The sequence below is a fragment of the Neltuma alba genome, unplaced genomic scaffold, assembly GCF_004799145.2.
Source record: "Neltuma alba isolate B1F8T4 unplaced genomic scaffold, ASM479914v2 tig00011824_pilon, whole genome shotgun sequence".
NCBI classification, from domain to species: domain Eukaryota; kingdom Viridiplantae; phylum Streptophyta; class Magnoliopsida; order Fabales; family Fabaceae; genus Neltuma; species Neltuma alba.
The window spans coordinates 73,407-97,404 of record NW_021636437.1 but is presented as its reverse complement, the minus strand read 5'-3'; the positions used below and the strand labels follow the sequence as shown (position 1 = coordinate 97,404).

Genomic DNA, 23,998 nt, shown 5'->3' with positions numbered 1-23,998 from the left:
GTTGTGTTTTCGATTCCGTTCTCTTCCGCTCCACGTAATATCCATAAAGAACCACTACTTGTCGGTCCCTCCTCCACTAATTCCTTGCCATGGCATCCTCCTTCACGCTTTGGCATTGTCTCCTCCCCATTCTCCTTCTTCATGTCTCTTTTTCTTTCGCAGACCCTTCGCTATATGCTCCTTTCCTTCGCTGCCTAACCAATCACGCGCCCCCATCCGACCATATCTCCCGCATAGTATTCACGAATGCCAACGTTTCCTACACTTCACTTCTTGAAAATTACATCAGAAATGCCAGATTCAACACTTCCTCGACCCCTAAACCCTCCCTTATCGTAACCCCTTTGCAGGAATCTCACGTCCAGGCCGCTGTCATTTGTGCTCGATCTGCTGGAATTCAAATTAAAATCCGAAGTGGGGGCCACGATTACGAGGGCGTCTCTTACGTCTCTCAAAAACCCTTCATCATCCTCGACCTCTTCAACCTCAGAAACATCTCCGTCGACATCCAAAACGAGGTTGCCGTCATCCAGTCGGGCGCCACCCTCGGAGAGCTCTATTATCGGATCTGGGAGAAAAGTAAGGTTCATGGGTTTCCCGGCGGCGTGTGTCCCACCATGGGAGTGGGAGGCCATTTGAGCGGAGGAGGATACGGGAACATGCTTCGTAAATACGGCTTGTCTGTGGATAACGTTATTGATGCCACAGTTGTTGATGTTGATGGTAGAATATTAAACAAAGATTCCATGGGAGATCTTTTCTGGGCGATCAAAGGAGGAGGCGGCGGGAGTTTTGGCGTTATATTGTCCTACACTGCGAAACTGGTTCAGGTACCAGAAACTGTAACTATTTTCCGTGTTGAAAAGACACTGGAAGAAAATGCCACTGATCTTGTGGTTCAGTGGCAGGATGTAGCTCCGCGCACAGATGATAGGCTTTTCATGAGGTTACTTTTGGCGCCGGCGACTTCCAAGGTAAACAAGAATCAGTTAACAATACGAGCATCAGTGGTGGCGTTGTTTCTGGGTGAATCCAACGAACTGCTGGCGCTGCTAGAGAAAGAGTTTCCTCGGCTTGGGCTGAAGAAGGAAAACTGCAACGAAACGAGTTGGATCGAGTCTGTGCTTTGGTGGGCGAACTATGATGTAGGAACGAAACCCGAAGTGTTGCTGGACAGAGAGTTGAACACGGCCAAGTTCGGCAAGAGAAAATCAGACTACGTTGAAACACCAATTTCCAGAGAAGGCCTGGAGGGTATATGGAAGAAGATGACTGAGCTGGGGAAAATAGGGCTTGTTTTCAATCCTTACGGAGGAAAAATGAAGGAGATTGCATCTGATGCGACTGCTTTTCCTCATCGGGCCGGGAATCTGTTCAAGATTCAGTACTCAGTGACGTGGGACGAAGCTGGAAGTGCGGTGGAGAAGAACCTGACAACTCAGGCTAAAATGTTGTATGATTATATGACGCCATTTGTGTCCAAGAATCCAAGGAGGGCCTTTTTGAATTACAGAGACCTGGATATTGGGAGCAATACCGAGAATAGCTATAAAGAAGGGGAAGTGTATGGAAGAAAGTACTTCAGTGACAACTTTGGGAGGTTGGTGAAGATTAAAACCGCAGTGGATCCAAAAAACTTCTTTAGGAACGAGCAGAGCATACCAGTACTTCCGTCAAACAAATAGACAATCATATTGGTCAGTATTTAACGGATGCCCTTGCCTTTGCATACGCCTAATAATAAACAATGTTTGACTCTCCAAAGTGTCTTCTATGGTCGCTTTCCTTTCCTCTTTTTTTTTTTTTTTCAAAATACAATTTTGGTTTAAAATAATATTAAAAACTAATCCTAAAACCCTTCTCCATCATGTTCGATTTTAATTGTTTCATATATAATCATATTAGCTAGAAGCCTTTTCTGAAACATTTTTTGCTATTGTAACAACTACGTTTGCGTGGTTAAGCCAAAAAGATCGACTTTGGCCATTTTCAAATATATAAGATTCAAGATTTGAAAATGGGCGGGTATCAGAAGGAAATCACATTTCAGGCGCCAGTGCTCCCCCCACTACATGAATCTAATTCAAGTGTTTTTTTTTTTTAATGATAAAAAAGCTTAGGTAAGTTGGATCTTGGAATTTATCAGGACCAGGACATGTCTCTAAGTTGAGAGAGCATCTAAAGACCAGTAATGAAGGTGCTTATAGCTTGCTCCCAACAAAGTCCTTGGACGTAATATATAACCCCCCAAAAAATGCAAATAAGGATTAGGAAACAAATTTCCAGAAGTGATGACCACGATGGATGATAAAACGATAATCTCACACGATCCTCATCAGGTGCCCAGGTTGATATGATTATTAGAGTTAGAGAATTTTCTTATCTATTAACACCCCCTTGCATTTTTTTTTATACTCAAAACATGTATATCTTAATAAAATTTAGCTATTGATTTATGAAACAAATATATTTTATATAAAATAAATCATTCAACTAATTATAAAAAATTATGCCAATATAGTATATGCATATTTTTAAAATAAGATATACTACTGTACTTTAGTAAGTAGAAACACGCCAAAAAAATCATGATATTTGTTTGCAGGTCTTTTTATTTTTTATTTTTGGTTCAGTTCAGAGAGCGCCACACGATCAGTACCCCCAAGACAAATGATGAACTCTAAATGGTTATGTATCTTTTTAACTTAAAAGTGTTAAATTTTTAAAGAAATCATAAGAAATTGTTGACTAAATTATTTTTAGTGAAAAGAAAAAAATCAAGATGTCACTCATTTTATATAAAAATATAATATAAAAAAATTGGAAAGAGCCCCAAAATTAAAGGGGAGGTGACACCCCCAACTCAACAAATAAACAATATATAATATTTGATTGGCTATTGAATAATTTGACCAAAAGGAACAATCTTGATTCGAAGAGCTTAGCGAGAGTAAGCAAATGCACTTTACATGCACGGATGCCCTGGCGTTGCCTGCCTTTATGAATAATAATAAACTATGTACCTGTATTTTTTTTCATATTTGTATTGAAATACATATTTAGAAGTTATTTTTATTTTTATTATTTATTTTTAAATTTGGATATTTTAAACTGTATGAGATACCTATACCAGCACTGAAAGGATTTAATAAAAAGAAAAATATAAAACAAAAAGGTGTGACGGAAAAGAATGATGCAATTATATAAAGTCTATAATTCCTTTGGATGTCAAAATCATCAATGGACTACCAAAATTTGGTGAATTCTTTTCTCGGTGCTCCTAACGAAGAGGTTCGTCGGGGGTTGATCCCGACAATCTCCAAATCCTCTTTAACAGACTCCCTTGCCTTAACCATTACGCCATGCATTCATCGTCCACAAGAATCACGACGACTTTGAGGGACAAAGGCACATTAACATTAGCACTCGACCTTTGCCAACAATATTAATTAGCATCTGAATCAAAACAACTCCATCTTAGATGGGGTGAATGTGACGGCCTACGGAAGAGATGGAGAAATTTTGAAAATGAAACTCTATCACGAATGACAAAAGAGTGAATCTAAGTGCCACTAGAGAAGAATTGAGCAAATATACGATTCACTATGGTAGGACAACTAGAGGATCTGAATTTGAATCCTGGGGGAAAAACATGCTTGTAATTAATAACTAGTTTTCTCGGTATGATGAGGCTCGACACAATAAGAGCACTGCTTATTGTTATTTTGTTTTGATCCAAAGAAAGCATTTGATTCTGGTCCCTTGGCCATGAAAATTTTGGTCTTTCAAGCAATAGGGTGGAACTCACGTTCTTGTTGAAGAACCAAAGAAAACACATAGTTAATAGAAAGCAAGGGATCTGATAACAAATCTGATACTTAACAGAATTATGCTGATCATTCAGACCTTTGAGAAAACGAATGACACGATCTTCCTCCTTCGGATGCAAAGCAACGGCCATAGATCCACACTTGCATGCATTCTGTGGACAAATATTAGACGAAAAGAGGGAAGAGAAAGATTTTATTTTGCTCTGATACTATGTAACGAAATATTTTGTGAATCAAAATGCTTGCTTTCTATTGTTGTGAATAAGGTATTTATACAATGAATATTCAACCATTATACATAATAAAAAAATACATAATAAACTCTTTAACTTTATCATAGCTAACACTTGTTAGTAGAAATGTTATCTATCCCCTAACAATTATTTGGTGCTTGCGGCTTGATGGCTGAAGCTAAAATGCTCTCAACATCAAGCCAAATCCGTAAATGGTATTTTACTATTTTACATTCATAGCACAAGAGTCTTAACCTTCTAAACTGATATTCTATTTTTAATTAAAACAGACATATGTCAATTGATAAACTCTTCTATTTATGATTTTAGAAAAATGTACCTTTATTTATTTTAGATTTATATTGATGAAATTGGACATTTAATTTGAATTGAAATTAAAATTTACAATTTAATTTTGTTCACATTATTATTAATAGCTTGTTATAGACCCTTTTTCTTAGTGAATCACATCATTCACATCTTAATTTTATGTTATTTAAAATTCAGATTTATTTTTAAATTTGGATATCTTAAACTATATATGAATATAAAATTTAAAAGAGTCTGTTGATGAAGTTATATGTTGACAGTAGTCTCAAGATATTTGCATGAGGCTTGAGATCTCATTATATTATACACTAAATGTGGGTTTCTTTTTTAGCAAAAATTTAAATTTTAATTCATCGCATTGTAAAGAACTAGCTTCTTTCGTTAAACTTAATTTATGTTCCACAGAAGTACATGGGCCGAGCCATCTGTAATGTGCAGTTGGGCTGCATCAACTTTTAAATGCTTAGTGGGCTTTTTTATTCTTTGGAGTTTCATTATTTTAGATGTCGATTTAATGTTTTTTGCCAGTAATAATTACTCCATAGAATGAAAGGTACAATCTTGTGTAAATTACGTACTCCCTTTGTTCCTTCTTGTTAGACCCTAATAATGAATTTCGTCAAATTTAAAAAAAAGTTAAAGTTAGTTTTCTATTAAAGATCTTTACAACTTTTAATTAAAGTCATTGTCAAGAGTAAAAGATAAGGGTGCTTTTAAACATGTGTCATTTTTATTAAATTTGTATTAGAAATTAACGGGTATGATTTTATTTTATTAAATTTGTATTAGAAATTAATGGGTATGATTTTATAAATAGAATTTCAGAGTGTATACATATTGTCAAAATATTTGGTCCATGCTCATGATTGCTTGGTAAATGATACTCCTCCGGTCCTTAATATAATACATATTTAACTAATTTGATTAAATTAAGGAAGTTAGATAAGTTAGTTAATTATAAGAAATGCGACACGTTTTTTCTAAAATATCATAATCATTTTTTTTAATACCCTGTCTTCTTCTTCTACTTAATTATGGTTGAGGGAGTATCCATAGGGGTAATTTAGAGAAAATTAATAAATATGAGAAATAGGTCTTATATTTAGGACCAAAACCAACTCAACAATTGAATCCTATATTAAAGACCGGAAGAGTAATAGTTACTTAGTGCAACATAGGACCCTCAGAGCCGAGGTGGCCCCTGAACCTACCCAAAAAAAAAAAGAAGACTCCACTAATTACATGTTAATGGTAATTCTTACAGTAAATTCGTGCTGTGGATTGAGAAGTACGCATCAATAAATAGAAGCTTGATTTCTGTATAGAAAGATTTGTGTAAAAACCACTGCTTGGAGGACAAGTACAACCTCATTATAGCACCCCTTCCACATTTTAATATATATCCATATATATAATCGTCATGACATGAAATGTGGCGACACACACAATAAAAGGATCGGAAATTGCTATAGATACTTGATTTGGAAAAAAAAAAAAAAGATTGGAAACTGTTTCTTGAAAACTAGCCCAAATCAAGGAAGAAAAGTGCTGAAAATGCAAATCGAAATACAAAACATCACAAAAACCAGTTGCAGACTTTTGACAAAGTATGCAAAGTTTGTATTAATTAATGTTTCATGGATTGTTTAACTCTGACTAATTAACTAGAATGGGAATGTTACGTTGACTTTCATCTGTTGAAGATCTGGTGATTGGAACCACACAGACAAATTAGCCCATATAGGTGTGTGTGTGTGTGTAAAATATTCACTTATATGCTCTCTCACTCTCACACTAACGTTCCCATTTGTAATAACCTCAAATTATGGCCACCAAATTTACCTACAACAACCTTGGTTTATCTATGTTAATTCTGCCGACAAAATAATATGGCAAGATTTTCCAACTCAATTACGAGAGGTCCTTCAAAGAGCTATGCTTGAAATTACCATCACCTGATCTAGCTAGCCAGTTTTCTTCCATTGAAAAGAACAAAGTGAATAAAAGAACACTTAATTTATATCCATTTTTAATTTCATGGACATAGAAATGCATACTTGCAACCAAGCTGGAGCCAACAACTCCACTCTATACTTTTAAAGCATAGATTAAATAAAATATAAACTACATTTGTTGGTATTATACGAATGAATATATAACAATGACTTCGCGTCACTGCTGGTTCTAATTAATCAAGGGCAGCTCTTGAATCACTTGCTTTAATTAGTGGATGAGTATTATCAGAGGTTACGATTATAAGTTAATTAAAAACATCAGTTAGAGCCTCAAAAAGAAATACTCTTCCAGTTCTTAATAGAAAAGCTATTTAACTACTTTGATTAGATTAAAGAAATTAGGTAAATTAATTAATTATAAGAAATATGACATATTTTTTCTAAAACACTGTAATCATCTTCCTTAATATCTTCTCTCCTTTTTCTACTTGATTACAGTTGAGGGAGATCCATCAGGATAATTTAAGAAAAATTAATAAATATGAGAAATAGATCTTATATTTAGAACCAAAATCAACTCAATAATTATGTCGTATATTAAGGACCGGAAGAGTGTATTGGATTTTTATTTTATTTTACTGGAGAAGTTAATTTAGAATGAGTCTAAGCCCTCGTGCATGCCTCCAACTCGATGAATGGAAAGATGCCCCTTGCATTCACCTAAAATTGCATTTAATATTAATAATCCACGTACTACACGTCCCAAAATGCCACAGAATTGATGTTGGTTTTTCTTTAGGAGATGAAGATATATGTATAAGTTGGCTGAAGGAGTATGCGCCTTCACCTAATTCTTATTCCATCATGCATTCCACTAAACAAAAGAATGGTTATAAAATATAATTTTCATTATGCCATGTGGTTCCAAGCTAGGCAGTCTTGGTTGGGGAGCCTCATGTGGTGTGACATCATAAAAATATTCCGCCGTATATATACACTTGTTTAAGTTAATGGCTCAACATTAGTCATCCACTTATCCCAAAATGCCATACATAGGGGTCTTGCCATTTCCAAATCCACAGCCCTTAGCCCATTGGGTACGTACAAGATTTTTCTTAATTTAAGTTAATGGCTCAACATTGTTAGTCATCCACTTATCCCAACGTGCTACACACGGGGGTCTTGCCATTTTTTTCCAAATTTACCTGTATGTGGTCCTTGTTCAAACACAGCCCTTACCCCATTGGGTACGTACTAGATTTTTCTTAATAGCTAGCAACCTGATTTATATAGTAATTGTGGTTGAACTGGATGTGACTCCAACTTCTTATATATCCCGTACTGGTAGCTGCTTCTTTATAATGATAATATATGGAGCTAAGGATTCTCATCAAATGGTGAACACTTGTAGTGGATTCTAAAGTGCTGCACCCACCCCTGCAGGAAAAACTTGGTGGAACTCTGAATACATATCACGTGCAAACCACTTCAATTATTATTTTTCCATTTTTTATATATATTCAACCATATTCAACAAAGACAATTTTATGTGAAAGTGTTTAAATATTTATTTTCATGTTTCTTAATAAATTCATATGTGTGTTGCGTATGAAGCTTAACGTTCTTTTACAATTAAAGCCAATGATCGATGTAATTCTGAATAAACAAAACACACACACATATGTTGGTGTACGGAAAGTGATAAGAACCACGTTAATTTTGTCCTAAACCAGTTTACGTGCGCGATTTCAGTTGAAAAGGCTTACAGTTAAAAAAGGGGGGGGGAGCTGATGTTCTTTATGAAGCTCAAAGTCGCGATCATGCAACATTTTTTTATTTTGGATATACCTATAAATATATATATATAGATATATAAATCCGTGAATAGGAATGAATTGAGGCGCAGATTGAGCTGGGATATGGATCATGATGCCCTCAAAGTTGTGTAGGGATTTTATTAAACATGGATAACTAGAACTACTCTAATTGCGTGGTGAATTTAATCATGATTAATCACGAAAATAATTAATTTAATACTTGTTGACTAGTTGTTTCTCATGACACAATGTGATCATCATCAGTCAATCAGGCTAAGAAGGTAAATTTTCAAATTTGAGCTTTATAAAATTAGCTTGGAATTTGATTATTAGTTTAACCTGTGCTCATATTGGAACTAATTGATTTGGGTTTTAATTAAGGTAAAGCACCATTCATCATGTTGATATTATTTTCCAATAGTATTCAACTCCCAGATATTATTTTCTTGGTGCATCCAACACTCTTTGATAGTATTTTTTTAATTATTTTCAATACCCTAATCTTATTTATAGTTTAAAGTGTTAAATGCACTATATATAAAATTAGAGTGTATCAGAAAAATAACATCAGAGTATTGGATGCACTATAAATAAGATTAGGATACTAAATGTAATTAGAAAATAATATTACAGTGATGGGTGATACTTTACCCTTTTAATTATATATGCACGACAAATGCAATAACTATTTCATCTATTAATCGTAAATGCGTTGCTGATTGCTTTTTGAAGAGAACATTAATGATATTAAAGGACAAGCTAGTTATTTTCGTAGATTGGTGTATAATAATTAGTTTAAATATAAGAAATAGATGGCCAACTTTAATTGAAGGAGAGTTTCCACAGGTAGGTCCTTCCAATTCATGATGAAGGCGGAAATCAACTTTTATTGAAACGAGTCCTCAACCGTTTCAAGCTTCTTTTTCTCTTTTATGTCTGCATTAGATATTGCCTTTTTAAAGCCACTTTAAATTTCCCTAAATAAGCATTTCTAGACCACTGTTTCACGTAAGAACTGTATACTGAAATATGCTTTAATACTAATGAAAATCTTCACTAAAAAGGCTGTGTTGAATAAAACATGTACGATTCAATGTTGAATAAAATTAAACGAACTATGAATACATGATTTATATAATATATATTATATGCACATGAAATGAAAATACTGAGTAAATCCCGAGTTTTAGGTTGCAAGGAAAAGGCTGTTAATTACTATGACCAATATTAAGAATAAGTGAAAATTCAAACACTCAAGGCACAAAATGAAATTGGATTTTAAGAGGGAGATGATAAGGAGAGACGTACGTGGGTCATTGTCTAACTAACACAAGCATACGCTAAATTCTGCCTTAATAATTGATTTGGTCGACTTACAAAAAATTTTTTGAATATAATTTCTGTTTGAAATCTTTTTTATGCTGTATAATTAATTCGTTTTTATTTCCAAGATTATTAGAATTTTTGAGGTAAAACTTCTTGTCGATCTTGGTCAATTCTTGTCACGACAAATGTGTCCCATGCATGCGCATACTAGAGCACAACAATTTTGTGAGATATGACTGTCTGTGTGCAGTGTGTGTGTGTAGTTGTGCAGCTTCTATAATTAGTCATTTTGTAATGCTGAAGGGTTTCTATACTAATTATTATAAATTGAATTTAACACTTATGTTTCACCAAAGTATCATTTTAAATGAAGTTGAAGTTTGGGCGTTCCACTTAGCTTCAAGAAAGAGCTAGAATTGCATGCCACACATATATTATGCCTTCTCATCTCTCACTCCACGGAATCTCTTTCTCTTAACCTCCAAGGTAAACATACAAATGCATATCTGTATCATCCCTCCTTTTGTAGAGTCTCTCTAGTCTCTATATATGACCAAAATCCTAATTTTCTCAAGCTTTATCATTAGTTATGAAACCCCTTCTTACAAGGCAAGTTATATACATCCCCTCCACCTTTTGATTTTAATAACATTGAAAAATGCTTTTAATTTCATGCAAAACGAGAGGCCTTCAACTTTCTGTTAATTTTTAAAAGCAACGCTGGAGCTTAATTAATTACATATGTGTATGTATGATTCAAAAACCACACAACAACTTGAGTATAAATTAGAAACTAGAAGGTGAGGTCAGGTTTTGTGGGCTGCGAATGAGATGTCTTGGGGTTACATTAAACCAGTCTTTGCGAGCAAGCATTCCACCACTTTAGGATGAGCCATTAACTTGGCGTATAAAACATAATTGAAGAAAAGTACGGAGCCATGAAGGGAATCAGACGCACTCTATTTGGATATTTGAAGCCACGGAACATACATATCCAATTAATAAAACATAAAAGATAGAGAATACAATCTTAGCAGTCCAATTATGCATTACACACGACATATATATATGCTTTATTAGTTGCAAGATAACATCATATATATATAATGCTGCTGGAATGCAGACCGTTTAACTCTGCCTGTTCTTCTGTGGACCACTCCACACTATTATCAATCTACCTTTTCTTTTTCGGTAGGATTGTTAATCTCCCTTTTTAATTTGTTCACATGATTTACTGTCGTGATAATTAATTCTCGTGAGATGGTCTTCTTTTGGACCTAACCAAAAGAAATATAATATATTCCATATTTTAAGAGTTTGAAAACATTCCCACTTTATTTTGTTAAATTTTGAAGCTAAGATAAAAGAATACAAGAGAATGTGAATGTGTGGGGGATGTAAAGTAAACGTTTAAAATGGAGGGGTGAGCACTTGACATAATATTTCAACTCAAATCATTATGAAGAAAATGACCAAATGGAGCCCAGCACAAAGGCCAATAGTCCATGACGTGTTTCTGAGCTCAACAACTACGCCTATACCTCAGTCGTTATAAATGCACAGCTCCACATTCTCATTCTTCTTCACACCATATCCTTCAACATGACCACCTTCTCTCTTTTCCTTCTTCTCTCCTTTGTTTCCTTCGCAACTTCGGCTCCCATTCACCAGAATTTCATTCAGTGTCTCATTCTCCACACCGACAAATCCTTCCCCTTTGACTCCTCCATTTACACTAAAAGCAGTGCTTCTTTCTCCTCCGTTCTTGAATCCTCCGCTCAGAACTTAAGGCTGCTGGAGCCTTCTGTCCCTAAACCAGAATTCATATTCACGCCTGCCACCGACGCCCATGTCCAGGCCGCTGTTCTCTGCTCCAAAAAGATTGGGATTCATCTCAGAGTGCGTAGTGGAGGCCATGACTATGAAGGCCTCTCTTTCGTCTCCGAGATTGAGACCCCTTTCATGATTCTTGATCTCGTCAAGCTTCGAGGTGTTGACGTTAATATACAAGACAACACTGCTTGGGTCCAAGCCGGTGCCACCGCCGGTGAAGTCTACTACAGAATCGCCGAGAAAAGCTCTGTCCATGGCTTCCCCGCTGGCCTCTGCACAAGCTTAGGCTTTGGTGGCCACATCACAGGTAAGAGCCATCTTAAGTTTAATCAAATCCAATCTTTTCAAAGGCCAGGTTCTAATCAATCGCTTGCTTAAAAAATTTTATGGGTTGAATCAGGAGGAGCTTATGGTGCCATGATGAGGAGGCATGGGCTTGGAGTAGACAATGTGGTGGACGCGCGGATAGTAGATGCCTATGGCAGAATCCTTGACAGAGCAGCCATGGGAGAAGACTTGTTCTGGGCAATCAGAGGAGGCGGAGGGGCGAGCTTTGGTATTATTCTGTGGTGGAAGATCAAGCTCGTTCCTGTTCCACAGACCGTGACGGTTTTTACAGTTACAAAAACCTTAGAGCAAGGTGCCACCAAGATCATCCACAAATGGCAGCAAGTGGCTCCTTACATCGATGACAACCTCTTCATGAGAGTCATCATCCAACCTGCTGGTAACAAAACTCAAAGAACCATCACCACTTCCTACAACGCCCTCTTCCTGGGAAACTCCAGAACGCTCCTTGATCTCGTGAAGCAGAACTTTCCCGAATTGGGTCTTACAAGAAAAGATTGCCTGGAAGTCAGCTGGATCAGGTCTGTCCTTTACATTGCTGGCTACCCAAATGACGCGCCCTTGGAGGTCCTTCTTCAAGGAAAATCATCATTCAAGAACTTCTTCAAAGCCAAATCAGATTTCGTGAGAGAACCCATTCCAGAAGAAGGGCTTGAAGGATTGTGGACCAGGCTGAAAGAAGAAGATAGCCCTTTGATGATTTGGAACCCATATGGAGGAGCCATGAGCAGAGTGTCAGAAACGGAGACCCCATTTCCTCATAGAACACAGGTTATATAGAAGCAAGCGGGTGGGGGACATGTATTTCAAGGATAACTTCAATAGGTTGGTGAAGATAAAGACCAAGTTTGATCCGGAGAACGTGTTCAGGCATGAACAGAGCATCCCACCACTTCCTGTTTCATCAGCTGCCAGCAGTATCAGCTAAATAAATGGATGAGCTTCATTTTAGAGAATTGAGTGTTGTATAATACTTGATGGTTGTAATTAAATGGTTGATGTGTTATTTTGTGTTTGGTATGTGACAGCGACTGATGAAGGTAGTCTTGCTTTTGTAGAAAGAACGTATGGGTGATTCCTATGTCAGATTGCTTTCCCTGAAAATCACAGCATTCTCCGTGTATGAAATGAATAGCAATTTCCAGCTACTTAGAGAGTTCATGTTGGTCATCCTATTTCATATAATGATCAACTTTTTCCCCAATTCATCCTAATGATGTTTTTTCAACAATAATAAGTAAAAAAAAGTAAGAAATTAAAAATACTTAAAACGTTTTTAAAAAAAACATATCATATTAACTAATTTACTAATATTTTTAATATACTTATATTAGTTAATTAGGTCTTATATTAAGGACTAGAGAAGTAATTAATAAGAAATACATGAAAAGGTGAGGGAGCAAATCTATATTTGCGTGTCGGGAGCGAATGGCTAAGGAATTGATGCTACAAAGTGCAAACCTGTTATATTTGTACACATCACCCCACTTGCTTGGCCAGTCACGTCAAGCGTTTTAAGTTTTCTTCTCCTTATCTTACGCTAACGCTTTTGGTTTTCATTTCAAGTGTTGGTCCAGAAACATGCATAGTGGGCCTAACTTGGAATCCATGATGAAGCCTCATAGTTGTAGAACTAGGCCTTGTTAGCCCCTTCCGCTTGGCCAGTCACGTCAAGCGTTTAAGTTTTCTTCTCCTTATCTACGCTAACGCTTTTGGTTTTCATTTCAAGTGTTGGTCCGGAAACATGCATAGTGGGCCTAACTTGGAATCCATGATGAAGCCTCATAGTTTTAGAACTAGGCCTTGTTAGTAAAAGGAGGAAGAATAAGAGCTTCTATCCATCTCGCTGAATCGAAGGTGGCCGTGAATTCCCAGTAGACGTCTCTGGATGTCCAGACATTTTGAAAATTACATTTATGCATTTGGGCGTATTGACACCTTTCATGCATGTGTCGCCACTCGTTCACCTCAGCAGAATAATGCCAATGCAAAATGCTCTTACAATACAATTAAGACGGCCCGCATGACTGTTCTAGAATCCATATGCTCACTCCACCACTCAAGAAACTTATTTAACAAGATATCTTGTAACCAGCCAATTAAGCATCTATATCTATATTATTATATATTACTACTATGCTCAAATCTTTGGTAGGCTTCAAAAACGGCAACTGCTTGATTATATACATGCTTTGCTATTGTAATTCATCGCACACCAGCACTAGGAAACAGACGCATTTATTCTGCCTCTTCACTTGGGAGCCAACACCAAAGTCATCAATTTGAACCTTTCCACCTCTTGCCCCGTACCTATCACTTTCCCTTGGGCCGGCTCTGGACATAAGATAGATCACTATACCAGTTTCTCTGGCTTAAATATTCTATCTTTCCGGGAAAGAAGAAGGAAAAAAAAAAAAAAGTTATTAGTTCAGTTCATTACACACACACAAACACACACAGCATAATGCGACTACAAGACAGAGGAGATAAGAATTAACATAGCGATGGGCTGGCTCCCTCTCTACTATTTGGGTCTTCTTCTTCCTTTCACTGTCATCATGGGCTTCTTCTACTGCAATGGAGAAAAGTTTCAGAGATTGCATGCTGTCCCAACCTGGTGGCTATTCTCATGAATACTACAAGACAACAACGCTCAGCTTAACCTCCTCACTTTACTCACAGGTCTTGGACTCATTCCAACAAAATCCAAGATGGCTGAATTCCACGAGAAATCCTCTTCTCATCATAACACCTCTTCAAGAGTCTGAAATTCAAGCAGCTATTATTTGCAGCAGAAAACTCGGGCTACAGATCAGACTCAGAAGTGGTGGCCATGACTATGAAGGCCTGTCTTACCTCTGTGAGACCCCGTTTATCATGGTTGACCTCAACAGGCTTAATTCCATTCAGATTAACCTTTCAAATGAAACAGCTTGGGTTCAATCTGGGGCTACTTTAGGTGAGCTTTACTATATAAAATTGCAAAGGAAAGTAAAATCCATGGATTTCCTGCAGGACTTTGTCCCAGTGTGGGGCTTGGTGGGCACATCAGTGGAGGAGGATTTGGTACTATGGTGAGAAAATATGGGCTAGCAGCAGATCAAGTCATCGATGCTTTGCTTATAGATGCAAATGGGAAGCTTCTTGATAGAGAAAAGATGGGAGAAGATCTCTTCTGGGCCATTAGAGGAGGTGGTGGAGGAGGAGGTAGCTTTGGGGTGGTTCTTTCTTGGAAAATTAGGCTGGTTAGAGTTCCACCTACAGTCACGGTGTTCAACATCCATAGAACTCTCAGGGAAAGAGCCTCCGAGCTTGTTCATAAGTGGCAGTACATTGCGCACAAACTTCATGAAGATCTTTTCATCAGAGTCCTAGCTCAAAATAATGGTGGCAAACCAGAGAGAGTCAGAGCGTCCTTCAATTCTCTGTTCCTTGGAGGTGTAGATAGGCTAATTCCATTGATGAATGAGCACTTCCCTGAATTGGGATTGCAAGCAAAAGACTGTACTGAACTGAGCTGGATTCAATCTGCTTTGTACTTTGCCGGGTACCAAAAATGGGACCCCCTAGAGGTTTTGCTAAATAATCACCACCGACAAGAGCTCTTTCAAGGCAAAATCAGATTTCGTGAAGGAGCCAATACCAGAAACAGCACTACAAGGTGTATGGAAAAGGCTTGTGGAAGAGGAAGCGCTGGCGCTTCTGATAATGGACCCCTTCGGTGGTAAGATGGATGAAATATCCGAAAGTGAAGTCCCTTTTCCGCATAGGAAGGGTAATTTATACAACATACAGTACATGGTGGAAGTGGGACGAAAATGGGATTGAAGCATCCAAAAGACATATAAGATGGATAAGAAAACTTTATATGTACATGGCTCCTTACGTTTCAAGCTCTCCAAGAGCTGCCTATTTCAACTATAGGGATCTTGATTTGGGTACCAACAAGCTGAATACAAGTGCTTGGGGCTTCAAGTACTTCAAAGGCAACTTCAGAAGATTGGCACAAATTAAGACAAAGGTTGATCCTCAAAATTTCTTTAGTAATGAACAGAGCATACCTTTGCTAAGTTCTCTTCCTACTTCAACATAAAGTATTTATGGCATTAGAAGGTCAACCAGAAAAGCTAGGGCAGTATGTATTCTTTCTTGAGACTATGTAAAATAGCAGTTATTTTGTAATCTGCAAAACACGTTAGAAGCATGGTGGTCCAATTTAGCAAGCCCAGTGGCATATTCAACCACTTCTCTGAAAGCAAATATAACAGAACACACAGAATTATCTAGCATTAATGAAGGGATGTGAATCCATTGCCATGTCATTCAACAGTTGTAAAGCAGCAGCTCAGTGGAAACTTCCTCTTTGCATCCTCTATCTCTACGCATTCGTTTTATACTAAAAGGAATCAATTTTCCATTTTCGAAACAGCTGCTTGAGATAGAGGATGGATCCTAAAGAATTTGAGACAGTAGTCATGAATGAAGTTACTGGATCTTTTCATCCTAGATCACCGACCACGCAGTCAAAAACACAATGAAATGTCACCAATTAATGAAAAGTTTAAGATCGAACTATTCAACTGTATCAAACTTGGTATAAAATAAGAAAGAAAAAATTTACAATAAAAATAGTTTCTTACAAATCAAATATCTACTAGGCCTAAAGCCAAAGCCACGACAAACGAGGCACGATAACTACATCGAGGACCATCCTTTGAACTCTGCTTATGGATTAAATTAACAATTCCTTTGGAGGAAAAATCGCATGGGCAAACCGTAGTCCCAGAATGAGATGCCTGAGCACGGAGTCAGCCATCGAAAGTAGGGTGTGAAAAATTAATTTCAATTGCCTGCAACAAGGAGGATTCCGAACTGACCATGGCCTCTTCCTCTTCGTTGACAAAACTACAAGGCATCCCACACAGTCATGGCCCCTCTTTCTTCCGCCATCGTTGAGACGAGTTACCTTATTCAAGGGCAAAATCGTTCCTCTCCCATCTGACCAGCATGGATTAAATAAGAGCAACATGCTTCAAGGATATGAAATGTCTATTCTTCAAATGAAACAGAATTTCCAGAAGCCAAGGACTGTATCTGATAATTTGTCTTCGTGAGCTAAGAATTTTGTTACGCAATGCTGGGATTAAACATGGATAAGGCCAGTCTTCTCGCATGTCAATTTAAGTTACCAAATTGCATCCCGACATCAATTGATGGTGTTTGATGCAACATTTGTTGCATCCTAAGGCAATATTTAATAGGCTCTGGATGACATCGACAACCACCCATCTCCCCTACTAACAGGCAGTCAATTGAAGCAGCAAGCAAACCAAGTCAGGCAGTACTCAGATCTTAACCCATCCAATTTCCATAATCTACAGAACTTTCAATTAGCGAGGTCAACGAAAGAAGAACAGCTTTAGAAATGTAAAGGTGAACTACAACGTTTTCTTGGTATACGCATCAGTTCTTGAAATGCTACATAGCAAGTCACGTGTATCTTTATCAAGCCCAGACAGCCACTTTCTCAAATCTTCAAGACTGCCCGAAACATATTTACTGGAATATACTGAAGACTTGAGTTTGTCTCAAAAAGGGTTTCTACATCAAAAGGAAGAACGCTATCAAAGCAGAGGCAGTGGCGAGCAGAAGAGAAGGACCTGCTTTTATGGGAGAATGGCGGCACAAATAAGAAAACAAGTAGCATCTCAAGTTCTCAACTCCTCTATCCTCGTATCCACCAGCAACAACTCCAAGCCTGAAAATCATAATGGAGACAATATTACATAAGAAACAATCATAACTAACAACAATCTGCACTGTCCAATGAGACCAAGACTCGCCATTAATTTATGATTCACATATGAAGAGTTATTCACAGCACCGCCAATTTCAAAGCAAAGGGTCGTTTACTCATTTTACCTCCCAAGTTGACCAAGAAGACCAACAACAGCAACAGAAAAATTCTCCACCACACAGGAATCCAACATATTCAGCAGCTGAGGAACAAGTTTCGTGTCTGTCCAGTGCCAACTCTGCATTAAGGAAACCATGGAATTTGTATGGACATAATCAGTTTTGAGAAGAATAAACCAAACGAAATGGTAAGTTCTTCAACAAGGAAAAGCGAGAGTTGCAACAATTTTCCATCTATAAAAACTAAGCATATCAACCCCCCCCCCAAAAAAAAAAAACAAAAGCCATACAAGAAGTATAAGGCTAAAAAATAACATAGCATTTCATACATCAATTTCCCTTAAGATTTTAGACTGTTCAACTGATGAACATTAGCAGTACAAAAATTTCATAGTAAATTACAAACTCGTTTAATAACAAAAGAATGTAATTTATTCATGATTTTATATAACAGTTATTATAAGACATCTAGAAAGAGCTAGCAGATGAACACCTTAAATAGACCTCTAAAAGCATAATATTCATATAAGACGATTAGATCCATATTTGGCTTTCCATGCAAATTGAAATCAAATAGAGTTCTATTATCAATTATCAATACTACCAATCATCAGTTTTAGAAAAACAAAGACCTCTAGAAAGAGCTGGCAGAGGATCTCCTTAAATAGACATCTAAAAGCATTATATTATACTCATATAAGATGATTAAATCCATATTTGGTTTTCCATCAAATTGAAATCAAATAGAGTTCTGTTAACAGATTTCCTGGAATCGCCATGCTCCATTTCTGATGTGGGCAATTTTAACTACAAAATAATATCTTCATACCAGATTAAATATAGTCACTGATCTCAGCAAACTAGGACCGTATATAATGAGTGACATTAAATTCATGGATAACCCAAAGAGTTAACTCATGCGGTATAATCATCAAATACCTTAGCGTACCCAATCGCCATTTAGTAGTACAGCAAAATAAAGACTTTATCAAGCAAATCTAGAATTAACGTGAAAAGACAGAGTTTATACCATTCTGCTTGCGACCAGCTCCACCAATGACAGGACATCACTAAGGTGGCAGATGCTGGCATTGTTCAAAACAAGAGGCTGAGTAGCAGAAACCATGCACTTTCTCAAACAACAGGCAGCATCACACTGCAAGTCAATGACAGATTGAGCCGCTTCCTGATTAAACCACTGTGCAGTATTATATTTGTCTGACAAAGACCCAGAATTTGCTGAATCATCCAGGCGTACCTCTTGTAATAGACAGTTCCTGATATTTTCTAAGAGCAATAATGCAACAATTTCAATAGATTCAGCACCTTCCAAGAATGGGCATTTAACACCCATCCATAATTCTGTATGCAGCTGATTTACTGATGGAAGACAGCAGGCAGTAAATACTGGTAGGTTCCCACCCTCCAGACGCATAATCAAAGATTTCAACACAGTGAACATTAAATTATGGCAAAAAAACTTCTGTCCACCCAGATAAGCAAATACATGAAGAATAGTCAGCATCATTACTGAATCCCATCTGCAAAACCTAAGGATATTATACGTAGACTCCCTAATAAATTCAACATGATCAGTTGCTGCACATACTGAAGCTAATATAATGCTTCCCGCCACCAATTGTTCCCCTGAAGCTGCTTCCAGATAAAGAGAAGTTCTCAAATCCTGTTCTGACAAGGTCTCAGCAGATACTTTATCATTTACCATAACTTTTCCTTCTACAAGAAAGTCTTCAATGAGGAAAAGGAGCTCACGCAAGGAAACATGTTCGGAAAACAATAATCTTGTTGTTGCAACAGAGAAAACTGTCCCAAAAAACAAAAACAAAAAAGCGTTCAGTGCAACGCAGCGGTGCACAATTATGTACATAAAATGAACAAATATAATGTACGCATTAGTTTGACACAGAATATGTCCGCCAAATAACAAGTTTGATAACAAACCTGCGCAAATGTGTTCAGCATAAGAATTCAAGCAGGGGAGTAAACTCCCACCCAAAAGTTTCCCAAACTTTATTGATGTGCTTGTAGTAAAGTTGAATAGCAAAAGTGTAAAGAAAACAGAAATCTTCTCCCTGCAAAAAAAAAAAATACAACTAAGAAAATCAAAAATTAGCGTCTAATGGCACAAAGTGTACATGTTGTTTGATGGCCTAGCTGCCACACTTTATTATCTTGTAAAGGATTAGATCATTTACCTTGGTAACAGTTTTTCTTCCATTGTAAGTGCAGTCAAAATGCTATCAGCAATCCAACCTGTTTTAGTAATCAAATTGCACCTAGCCATACAATTCTTTGTAGCGCCAAATATCCTAGAAATGCTTCTTTCGTCCTCAATATTTGGACAGACCATACAAAGTTTAGGAAGTTGATTCTGTATCAATTCAATCCCACCCTCCAGCAAATGTGTAGTCCTTGAATTTTCTAGCGCATAATTACGAGACCTTTTCGCATCCTCAGTTTCTCTAACCCGTGCAGGCTCCTGCTGTGAATTATAAGAAGCTCTTGATCTGTCAAACTTCTCTTCGTTGGAACTTATCTCAACGTCAATGACATCAAAGCAATGTGAAGGAAATAAATCTCCTCTTGGACTGAACATGTTTTCACGGAGTGCTTCCTCAAGAAAGGGCTTCAAATTATTCTTATCACATGTTTCAACTCCATGAATTTCAATCTCAGGAAGAGATGGAGACAGGGGAACATCCATTGCTCTTCTATAGCACTCCTCATCAGCAGCATTTTCTAAGTCTAATAACTTCATATAATTTCCATCAGCTACTTCGAAATTAGCCATAGAAGGAAAATCACTTGCAGCATCACATGTCCTCTCCATGAACAATTGAGTGGCTCCTTTGGCATATGAGATAGGGCAGCAGGTGTGTCCACAGATATTGGTGTCCTCACAGACTTCTCCTTTCGCCTCTTCTATACCTTTTTCCCCAACCTTGTTATATCCATGTACCAATTCCACTTCTGCTCTGTGAGATTTCTTTCTCTTCTTATGAGGCCTGTCACTCTTTTGTAGTAACTTATCCTTAGTATTCGCAGCCATCTCTATCCTTTCATGTGATTTGTCCACTTTTTTATATAACAAGGCATGTAAATCAGAGAGCTCCTTTTCTACTTGCAGGTCAAACTCCCTACCTTCAGAACAGTATTTCTTAATACTTTCGACTGTCTCAAGTATTCTTTTTCTCTTCCTACTGTGCTCAGTAACCGCTTTAGCAGATGGTTTGGACATGTTGGGTCTTGTATTAATATTCTCCTGAGCCAATTTTGCTGATGCAGTAACTGGAAGAGCACCCTTATCCTGTGAGCCCATCAATTGTCCATCAGAAAAAGATGTACTGGAATTTACTGCAGAATTCTTTAGTTTTGTTCTGTTAGAGTCCAGAGGCTCCAACTGATAATCAATACCTGTGATGGATTCAGCACAGTTTCCTCCAAATAGACCAAGAGGTGAGATGTGATGCATGTTTTTCTTCAAAGGATCGCATGCATTCAAGGTTGTGCAGCAAGTCTTATCTGAACTGCAGATATGCCTCGTCATATTCAATTTTTGCAGGTTCAGTATATTCCCAGGCTGCAAAGTAATCATCGTGCAAAGTGGGGTCAGTTAAAATGATCAAGATAAAAACAAACTACCAAAAGAATAGATCTTCTTAATGATAGGAGCTATAACAAAAGACTAAATCCAATGGCAATAATCTTTTCCATAGATCATTCAGATCCTATGAGTCAGCTACTGTTCAAAAGAATGTTTACTCTAGCCAGTTATGCATAGCTGATAGACAAATTCAGTGTTTTAAAATTAACCTGAATCTTCAAAGGCTAAGTAGTTCTTCATAACTTCAGAAAATGTTGAAAACTCCAACTTCCAAGGCTGAGTAGTTTGTTTCTAACAACAAGTTAAGAAAACCAAGCAGCAACCCTAAAACCACAAAATAATTATATAGCCCAATCCTTCTACCTGGCATGTAAGAAAAATTCAAAACAGCAATAGATCACGGACATCATTTGGGGGTGCTTGGATTCTAACAAAAATACTCTTAAAAAGTGCCTCCACATAAGTCAAGACAAAACTCTTCTCATATGTTTACTTCGTATACCATAAAATCACTTTGAAAACTATGGTTTGGTTTTCACCCAAATACCCCCTAACAATAAACACTATGCTGTAGTTCAATAGTTAAATTCTCAGGAATTTTTAGTGTGCACGTCTAATATGGAGAGACAGAAATGGAGATAAATTTTTGCAAACACTGATCCTATTTACATGCCAGATAGTTAAGCACCAAGACCAACCTTTTCAAGGTCATCCTTACTTCCACAGGTGGGTAAAATGGAAGCATCCAGCATATCAAGACGATGGAAAATTTGAAAGAAATCAAGCTTTAATCGACCTAATTCATGCTGTAAAATTCTGTGACGATTGGCTTCCAATTTAACTTTTTCCTTGGCATGCTTTGTCCGTAGCTTTTGAAGCTTCAAAGAGTTTTCTAAGAGCTCCACTCTAGTACTTTCAGCATTCACACATATGTCAGGAGAGACTGCAGACATTTCAATGGTTTTTCTTAGGGATGAAAGTTCAGATATCTTCTGCTTCAAATCTTCATTTGTCCGCTCACACTCTTCTAACTTCTGGGACATCTGATTAGCAATTTGTTTTTCTTCCATGGCCCTCTTTAAGTTATCTTCAGCAAGCTTCTTCTGACCCTCTACTTTAACCATCTCTTCATCTGCACGTCTCTTTTCCCTTGCCGCCTTCCGTTTTTCAACCTCTAACCTTTCCTGAGATTTTGCCAAATCTGACACAGCATTATGTTTTTCTGCTATAAGCTTCTTCTTCTGAGCCTCAAAACGTTTGGCTGCCTCTTTGAACTTTTTCATCTCGGATGCCAACTTTTCAGCATTTCGTCTTAGCTCCCCAGCCTTTTCAGCCTCAATTTTGGCAATTTGCATTTCCTTCTCAACATTCTTATTCTTCTCGGCTTCTAGTAATTTCCAAGCTTCGGCAGCTTTCTTTGTCTCCTTCTCAGCATTCTTTGTCTCAGAATCAGCCCTTATTCTCTCTCTCCCCAAAAGACTCTTCAACCTATTAATTTCCTCCTCTCTATCAGATATACAGGCTTGATAACTTTTGATATCTTCATTTTCATCCTGAGTACTGCTGCCACAACTCTTCCGTAATGCAACGATCTCACATTTTAATCCTCTGACTTCATTCTCCAAAGATACTCTAGCGTTGAATTCTTTAAGTTTTTCCTCTTCCTCCATTTTCGCCCGCACTTGTTCTTCATGGTACGCTGCAGAGTTTACATTACAGAGTAGGCTATCATAAGCGGAGGAAAGAAGATATATTATGTACTCAATCCATAGACATATCACAACAGAAGTCACAATACACAACTCAACTTCGTGCTATTCGAAAACCAGCCAGGAAAACAAAACCAAAAAAGATAACAGAACAAAGGTCTCCGCAGAGACAATAATTCCACGGCAAGAAATTTAATGTAAGGGGAGAGGAAAATCACGGAAGAATGATATCAAGGACGAGGCAAAAATAGAGAAAAAATCAAATATTGAACCCTAAAATTTATTAGAGATTCAAGATGGAAAAGGGAAAGAAATGAAAGAGCGACAAATTATACGGTTATGATTAGCAACAAGTCCACCATAAGAGTACACCAGGCAAATGGCTCAAATTTTAGACAGAATACCAACCTTTCTTGAGTTTCGCATTCTGATCTTCGACTTCATTGATTTTATCTTCGAGGACCTTCACAGCTTGTCTTAGAGCATTACGTGACTCTTGTAGCTTCAAGCATTTCGTTTTCAACTGTTTATAAGATCCAACAATTGACAAAATATTCAGTTACAGCTGACATAGTTAACTGAAAAATGCCCAAAAATAAGAACAAGCACGCACCGAGACAACAAATACTCAAAACAAAGAAACAAAAATTATAATGAAAACCATACCCCAGCGCAGCAGGTATTTGTTAGCGCAGGTATCGATGCATGATCAGCACCCATCTTATAACAAATGACCAGGCGAAGAAAGCATTAACAGCGAAACCTCAGCCAATGTCGGCGCTTCAAATCGAGGACTGAAGAGAACAAGCTGGTCATGAAGTGGCAAGCTTAATGACGATTATCTCTGCTTTCTTCATTCACTGAATCCCTACAGATTCTCGGCATTCTGAAAGCGAAAGCGATTGAGAGAGGTGGACAAGGTTAACAGCAACAAGAGATGCACCGGGCAACGGTAGTGCATGCTTCTTTTGAACTTGAATACAAAAAACCCTAAAACCCCAACAAATGGGCAGCGGACTGGCTGAGTCCGCCGGAGGACGTCCGCGTGGCATCATCACAATCACCATCCTCAACCA

The 23,998-nt window shown here is 37.4% G+C and overlaps 4 protein-coding genes across 7 annotated transcripts; 3 read left to right on the top strand and 1 right to left on the bottom strand.

Moving 5' to 3' along the window:
• The first annotated feature begins 89 nt into the window (after positions 1 to 89).
• Positions 90 to 1,685, top strand: LOC114718274 (berberine bridge enzyme-like 21). Its single transcript, XM_028903550.1, has one exon. It carries the CDS (start codon positions 90 to 92, stop codon positions 1,683 to 1,685), a length of 1,596 nt encoding a protein of 531 aa, XP_028759383.1.
• Positions 1,686 to 10,957: 9,272 nt separating this feature from the next.
• On the top strand, positions 10,958 to 12,842 carry LOC114718293 (berberine bridge enzyme-like 26). Its single transcript, XM_028903573.1, is given in 4 exon segments — positions 10,958 to 11,631; positions 11,725 to 12,435; positions 12,438 to 12,470; positions 12,473 to 12,842. Coding segments are annotated over 4 exon segments (1,410 nt in total). The 5' UTR covers positions 10,958 to 11,093; the 3' UTR covers positions 12,601 to 12,842.
• Positions 12,843 to 13,873: 1,031 nt separating this feature from the next.
• On the top strand, positions 13,874 to 16,013 carry LOC114718292 (berberine bridge enzyme-like 22). Its single transcript, XM_028903572.1, is given in 4 exon segments — positions 13,874 to 14,642; positions 14,645 to 15,258; positions 15,260 to 15,476; positions 15,478 to 16,013. Coding segments are annotated over 4 exon segments (1,512 nt in total). The 5' UTR covers positions 13,874 to 14,249; the 3' UTR covers positions 15,766 to 16,013.
• Positions 16,014 to 16,200: 187 nt separating this feature from the next.
• Positions 16,201 to 23,868, bottom strand: LOC114718290 (uncharacterized). 4 transcript variants are annotated; one of them, XM_028903569.1, is made up of 9 exons: positions 23,589 to 23,868; positions 23,331 to 23,445; positions 21,912 to 22,912; positions 19,805 to 21,189; positions 19,551 to 19,702; positions 18,847 to 19,412; positions 18,619 to 18,744; positions 17,595 to 17,707; positions 16,201 to 17,430 (listed from the first exon to the last, which is right to left on the bottom strand). In XM_028903569.1, the coding sequence occupies exons 1-9, from the start codon at positions 23,640 to 23,642 to the stop codon at positions 17,274 to 17,276; spliced, it is 3,669 nt and encodes a 1,222-aa protein (XP_028759402.1). In that variant the 5' UTR covers positions 23,643 to 23,868; the 3' UTR covers positions 16,201 to 17,273. The 4 variants fall into 4 exon arrangements, with proteins under 4 accessions (XP_028759402.1, XP_028759400.1, XP_028759401.1 ...); XM_028903567.1 differs by having other exon boundaries at positions 18,619 to 19,412; XM_028903568.1 differs by having other exon boundaries at positions 18,619 to 19,412; positions 19,551 to 19,681.
• Between the last annotated feature and the right edge of the window lie 130 nt (positions 23,869 to 23,998).